The 7,069-nt window shown below is 37.6% G+C and overlaps 1 protein-coding gene and 1 long non-coding RNA gene across 3 annotated transcripts; both read left to right on the forward strand.

Annotated features, from left to right (window-relative positions):
- Positions 1-2,041: 2,041 nt before the first annotated feature.
- LOC118344171 (protein FAR-RED IMPAIRED RESPONSE 1-like) lies at positions 2,042-4,538 on the forward strand. 2 transcript variants are annotated; one of them, XM_035684140.1, is made up of 4 exons: positions 2,042-3,688; positions 3,769-3,894; positions 3,977-4,052; positions 4,263-4,538. In XM_035684140.1, the coding sequence occupies exons 1-3, from the start codon at positions 2,054-2,056 to the stop codon at positions 4,004-4,006; spliced, it is 1,791 nt and encodes a 596-aa protein (XP_035540033.1). In that variant the 5' UTR covers positions 2,042-2,053; the 3' UTR covers positions 4,007-4,052; positions 4,263-4,538. The 2 variants fall into 2 exon arrangements, with proteins under 2 accessions (XP_035540033.1, XP_035540034.1); XM_035684141.1 differs by having other exon boundaries at positions 4,479-4,526.
- Positions 4,539-4,778: 240 nt separating this feature from the next.
- LOC118344293 lies at positions 4,779-5,712 on the forward strand. Its single transcript, XR_004798062.1, has 3 exons — positions 4,779-4,829; positions 4,937-4,983; positions 5,396-5,712. It is a non-coding gene; the product is annotated as an uncharacterized LOC118344293 (long non-coding RNA).
- The last annotated feature ends 1,357 nt before the right edge of the window (positions 5,713-7,069 follow it).

Consider the following 7,069-nt stretch of genomic DNA (forward strand, 5'->3'; position numbering starts at 1 on the left):
CAGTTGTTGCGGTTTGTTGCTTTAGGCTTGTAAGTTGAAATTTGGGGATCTGAAAGGAGCATTGTTAGACACAGAATTTGCAATGCGTGACGGAGACAACAATGTGAAAGCCTTGTTCCGCCAGGGTCAGGTTGGTACTTTCTTCAATATCTAGCACTGAAAGGATGGGAACTTGAAATATCGGGTGAAGAAGTCTGCTTAGATGCTTTTATGTGCTTTCATCTTTGTCTCTTTTTGTTGCTCCTATTTCTGCATTTGAAAGTACTCTCTATAATTTTCCAAGTAAAATCATATGTCTATAGGCAGATTAAATTGTCTAAGAAAGTGCATCATTTTGAAGTTGAGGTGTTTAATTTCAGATGGTATCTGTGCTTGGCTTGCCATAATTTTGATTGGCTTCCCCAAGTATTGTCCTACATACTTTCTATAGCCTCCATTCCTGAAGCTTGATGGTGTTTCTTTGCAAATATATTGCTTTATTTTTTTGGGTGATTCTAGTAATAATGGTCTCCTCATCCATCAGGCATACATGGCCCTTAATGACATTGATGCTGCTGTTGAAAGCTTCAAGAAGGCATTAGATTTGGAGCCACATTAGAAGAAAATGTGGCAAAATAGAAGACAGTTTCATGTCAACAAAAGAACAAAATCTCTTAAACTTCATGTGTAGTGAAGACCATGACGATTAAACAGTATGAGAACAAAGCAAACTTTTGACTTCTTAAATAATAAGTCTCAAAATATGGCTATAGCATAGATAGGATGCTGTCAAAGTAATTGTTTTTGCAATATTGATAAAACTAAATGTGTCCAATAAGTGTCTTGCAATAGTTTCAATAGTTTCATGAAAACACTATTAGAAACTATTCCGAGCACTGAGATTAGGATATATTTTAACTCAAATTTTTTTTTTGTTCTTGATAAGTAAGAAGACATGAAAATAGACTGACTAAATACTTGCTACATGATTCGATGGATTCCATGAATTGGAAATATCTGTTTCTGCTCACTGAGCGTTATTTGTATTTCATTTATGTAAAAAATGCTTATATTTTCAGATTTTGCATTACGTATGAGAGTTTAATCTTTATTTTTCTTCTTTTGCCATTTTGGAAGATTGGATAGAAATTATCGGAAGACATTCTTAGTCTTATTGTGATGGGGGAAAACGAAGATGGAATGCATACTTTTGATATAAATATGCCCTACAATTCCCCGAGTACTCCAGTAGACTATAGCCCATTTTCTGATTCAGTTGAGGTATATTTATTTGAATTTTTATAGTTCAGAAGTTAACATGTTAAATTTTTATTTGAGTCATCCAAATTTCGCTAACAACATGCCTGTTGCAGCAGATGCCACCTTATATGTCCTACCCTCCGCCGAGTAATCCAGATGACTTGAGGCAAGAAGTGCCCCCGACGTCAACTATGCCAACCGATACCACATTTGAACAAAATCTTGGAAGTACATCACGGATGACTGCTGAAAGTTGTCTTGATGCCAACGGTAGTACAATTTTGTTTGCCTTGATTATAATCATTGTAATTTTGTTTTGATGCTAATCCGTATGTTTCCATTTTTAGACATGGTTTTCGACATAAATGAAGATTTAGAGGGTACCACTGTTGTCGAGGATGATGAGGTACGAGTTGAAGCACCAAGATCTGGGATGGAATTTGACAGTATGAAAGATCTTATAGCCTACTATAAGCTGTATGCGAAGCAAGAGGGTTTTGGTGTACGGACACAAAGGACTAGGAAAGATGATGAAGGGAGGCCTGTGTACGTGACTGTTGGTTGTGCCCGTGGCGGAAAGTACAATCCTACGAACAATAATATCTCGAAGCCACGGCCAACAACTAGAACGGATTGTAAAGCGAGAGTAAATGCGACATTGAGCAAGAATGATAAATGGGTTGTCACCACTGTTGAAAATCTGCACAACCACATAACTGTGAGCCCCAAAAAGACAAGATTCTTGCGATCTCACAAACATCTAGATGAATACAGTCAAAGGATCATCGACCTAAATGATCGAGCCGGTATACGAATGAACAAGAATTTTTATTCTCTTGTCGTTGATGCGGGGGGCTTTGAGAATCTTCAGTTTCAAGAGAAAGATTGTCGGAATTTCATTGACAAGGCTCGACATTTAAGGTTGGGTAAAGGTGGTGGCGAAGCACTTAATCAGTATTTCCAAAGAATGAGAGATCGGAATGATGGATTCGTTTCTAACATGGACTTGGATGATGAGGGAAGGTTACGGAATGTATTTTGGGCTGATGCTCGGAGTCGAGCGGCGTATGAGTATTTCGGAGACGTAGTAACATTTGATACAACGTACCTAACAAATAGGTACGGGATGCCTTTTGCGCCATTCGTTGGTGTTAATCATCATGGTCAGTCCATATTATTCGGAGCGGGATTGCTTTCAAACGAGGACACTGAAACTTTTGTGTGGTTGTTCCGAATGTGGTTGGATTGTATGAATGGTCGGGCGCCCAAAGCCATGATAACCGACCAAGATCGGGCAATGAAGAGTGCGATTGCCATTGTATTCCCTGAAACTCATCACATATATTGTTTATGGCATATAATGCGCAAACTTCCAGAGAAGTTAGGATCTCATGCGCAATTCAATGCGGGGTTGAAGACTGACCTTCAGACTGCATTATATGACTCACATACCAGCGGTGAATTTGATGAGAGCTGGGGTCAAGTAATTGCGAAGTATGATCTCCACGGCAATAAATGGCTTCAATCCTTATATGAGGAAAGGTCTTTTTGGGTTCCAGCCTACTTGAAAAGTGTATTCTGGGCTGGAATGAGCACAACACAAAGGTCGGAAAGCATGAATGCATTTTTCGACGGGTATGTCCATTCCAGTACCACGTTGAAGGAATTCGTCGACCAATTTGATAATGCTCTTAGAAAGAAGGTGGAGTTAGAGACAATGGCTGATTTCAATTCTAACAACCAAACTATTCCCTGCTTGTCCCATTTTAATATTGAGAAGCAGTTCCAAAGGTTATATACAAATGCAAAGTTCAAAGAGGTACAAAGAGAGTTGCTGGGCCTAATGTGTTGTAATTGTTCCTTGGTAAGCACAGAAGGGTGCATTTTAAAATACCAAGTGTCGGATGAAATATCTACTGATGACCACATCAAAACACTCCATTTCTTTGTTTACTTTAACGAAGAGGAGGTGGAGGTCAAATGCACGTGTGCACTGTTTCAGATGAGGGGGATTTTATGTAGGCATGCACTTAGAGTTTGCCAGTTCAAAAAGATTAATGTGCTGCCAGATGTATATGTGTTGGATCGTTGGAGAAAGGACTTAAAGAGGACATACACATTAGTCAGAAGTAGTTACGATGACCAGCGGGATAGAGCAGACGCACGGAATTATGAGCGCGTGCTTAAAAGATGTTCGAAATTAGCGACGAAGATATCCTCTGATAATGAGAAAATCAGTGCGTTCTTGCGTGTTGTTGATGAGTTTGAGACAAAATGTGAAGGTTCAACACTAGAGTCGGCATATGAACAAACGAAGGCCAAAGCAAATGTCGTCTTGGATAAGGGTAAGAAGATACTAAGCCCCAACGTGACTCGAGGGAAAGGGAGACCCCCAAGTAAGAGGAAGGTTCCACCAGTGGAAAAGTTGGCACCAAAGAGAAAGAAACCGGTATTTGCTTGAATAATTTTGCATTGTTTTAAGTTACTATTATGACTCTAATATGTGTCTATTTATGTTTTCGACCTCAGACTTCCAGGAAAATTTTGGTAGATGAAACACAATGGGGTGAGACACCGGGATCTGAACAACACCAATTTGATTATGGGGTTGATGTTGGAACACAAAACAGCATTCTTACACAATCAACGCCAGAGGTTAATTGTGTCTTTTCAATAACTGACAACCATGTATCACATCATGATGCACACTTCTAACCCTACGATTGTTTTATTTCAGATGTGTCACCATCTCGATCCACACTTATAATCCCATGGTGATGAGAAGCCACATTTTTTTGAAGCTCTTGGAGAGGGTATGTTGTAGTTAAAGAGGAGCCAATCATGTCCCTTTTGAAAATGATGCAATCTTTCTATTTGAAAATAAAGCTTATATCTAATTATCTCGCATTTTTTTTCCCCGTCTAGTATTATTTTGCATGATTGACCCTCTCCATTTTTCTCTTAAGTCTTCAAATGTCGTCTTGGCTTTATATCCTGTAACATTGTATGATTGTATTTCTCAGATCTACCACCGTGACTGAATTGCTGTTTTTGTGTCTTTTAGAGGGTTGGGTGGTAGTTTGTGTATATGCAAGTGTGTCTTTTTTGTTCCAAATGGAGAGGGTTGGGTGTAGTTTGTGTGGTTGTTTTCGGTGTAATTTTTGTATCTCTCCAAGAGGGGAAGGTAGTAGTTAGTTGTATCCATGGGTGTATGATAAATGGTACGGTTTTTTGTGGAGATGCAACGGGCAATTTTTGGTACCTCTTGGAGATCAAAGGTGTTTTGGTACCATGAGCCAACAAGTTTTAGAGGACTACTTTTGCAGTTTTGGAGGTTGATTATGATGCAACTGACTCTAATATCAGATGGAGTTATGGGGTAGGCTTGTACTGGTTAGTGATCTCTCTTTTCATAGCTCCTTGAATGGTGCCTTTTCCATTGCTTCATTGTCAAAAGTTCTTGTCGTTATATTATTGTACAGCCTATATAAAGTGACCTCCATTAATTTCTTTTGCAGTTTTGAGTGATCCTGCTAAATGAGTTAACTAAGATCTATGGAGAAGCCGAGATTGATAAGTATACTTTGTGGGTAAGAAAATGGGAAAAAGCAACAGATATATATATATAATATATAACTAGCTTTTGTAATTTCTATCATTATTGGGCGGTACTTATGATTTTTGTATACCAATGCAGGACACAACAACCCTAAAGTGACCTCTATGAGTTAAGTGATAAATAAGGTTTGGACTTGCTATACATATTTTCAAATTTTATGAATCTGATCCTATGAGTTATGTTGTTACAGATCTACAATATTAAATAAAAGCTAAATAGAGTCATCAATAACCATCTCGGTTTCTATATGTACTTTCAAATGACCTCCATTCCTATTGCCATTTTCCTTCTCTTCTATATTCATAGGAGATATATATACGATCTGCACCACATCAATTCTTGGTAATCTTAGTTCGCAGTGATGGGTTCAGTTAGAACCTTTTTTTTTTTTTACTTTTTTAAGAGCAGAAAATATGTTCTAATAGAGTGAAGTTGCATTGTTAGAAAATAAACTACTTATTGAGGGAGTGCAGTAAAACATGTGCCACATGTGTAAAAACAACATTGACTAATTAATGTAATTTGTTTTATGTTCAGGGAGTGCAGTAAGATTGTAATGCATCAAACTGCTGAGTTTTGATCTCTGGCTGTGAATTCTTGAGATGTGGTTATGAACCAGTAGAAAACACCACAGAGCATGTCTTAATAGTGTCAGACTATCCATTTCTTTGCTCTGTTCTAAATTCTAATGAGTTCAACACTTCCTTGTTGGGTTCTGATGCGTGATCTTTCCTGTAAAGTAAATGATGGGTGCTAGAGTTCACTGGTAGATGTATGTGTTAAGTTCGTTTCTTTTATTCTAAAGAGATGGAATGTGGAAGTAGGTTCTATACAGCTAATGAGTTCAAATTGGATGCAAGGTGGTGGCTTATTGATCCCAAACATTTATTTGGTGGGCCTACAATTGGAGAGGGAGCTCATGCCAAAGTGTATGAGGGAAAGTAAGTTTCGAGCTTTTCTTGAATTTGATTCCGTTTAATAGTTATTTGCTCTGTCGAACTGAAAATTTATTTGCTTTGGATTTGATCTAGTGAAGGTTGGATTTGATTTCGAGGTTCTTAGTGTCTTGTTTTGTCAATTTGCTAATAGATATTGAAACCGTGTGCCAACAGTTTACTGGTGCTTGCAAGGAGCCTGTAATGGTGATAGTTACCGAGCTTTTATTGGGAGGGACATTACGTAAATAGTTGCTAAGTTGTTTGGATTGGAAGCAGAACCACTCGGACTTGGGATATATATGCACAATGATGAGTTTTTAAAAAAATATGCTTTAAATTTGGGCAGATTGGATTCATTAATTCTTGATTTCCCTTGAAGTGAGTAAATGAAGTGAGTAAATGGCTAGTTGACCTGAAAAGAGTAACGGATGTCCCTCATGCATTCATATGACAAATCTCGTTTAAGAACATTAACAAATCACTTGGATTATGGACAGGTTGCTGTTGTTATGGGTGTAATTAATGCTCCAAATCTGGTCTGTTAATAGCTTTATCGTCCAAAAGTAAAGCCAGAACTTGAAGCTCTCGTATCATATGTAGTCATAGTGTTCTTCTTGCCAAAACTATTTCCAGAATTGGATAGCCCAAATATCTCAGAACTTTCAGCTAAATTGGCTAAATGTATGCAAATTGTACATGATTTCTTCAAAATTTTCAGATGAAAGATAGTTGCTTTCGAAGGGAACTTCACGCAAGTTGCAAAGGATGCAAGTGAAATGAGGAAGACACGGCAAGTTTGGAGGCATAATCCAATCCTTACCTACATTGAATGTCACTGTTGTGGAAGTTACAAAGCTTTTGTGGCACTTTTCTTTCTTTAATACGTACATGTATCTTCTTTTATTTGGGACTCACATCTATATATATACTTGGAAAACTTCTCTTCTCCTTTTATCTTTTCTACTACTACATTTACTTCTATAATTATACTCCTTTATCCTTTTCCTTCGTGCATTAATGGTATGGATTTATGCATGCAAGCGAGCGAGCGAGCTCTCCATATTTACAAGTTTTGAAACAATATTTAAAAAAAAAAAAGGTGAGCAATCAAACTGTGTTAAAAAGCTGTGAGTACAACCTAAATACACAATAAACATACAAGAGAAAATGCCCAACTAGAGATAAAGATGAGCATAGATCCATAAATGCGACAACATAAGAAGAGTGTGAACTTTTATGAGCAGCCATCCAAATATAAAGAGATTTGAACATA

The sequence above is a fragment of the Juglans regia genome, chromosome 13, assembly GCF_001411555.2.
Source record: "Juglans regia cultivar Chandler chromosome 13, Walnut 2.0, whole genome shotgun sequence".
Classification (NCBI taxonomy): domain Eukaryota; kingdom Viridiplantae; phylum Streptophyta; class Magnoliopsida; order Fagales; family Juglandaceae; genus Juglans; species Juglans regia.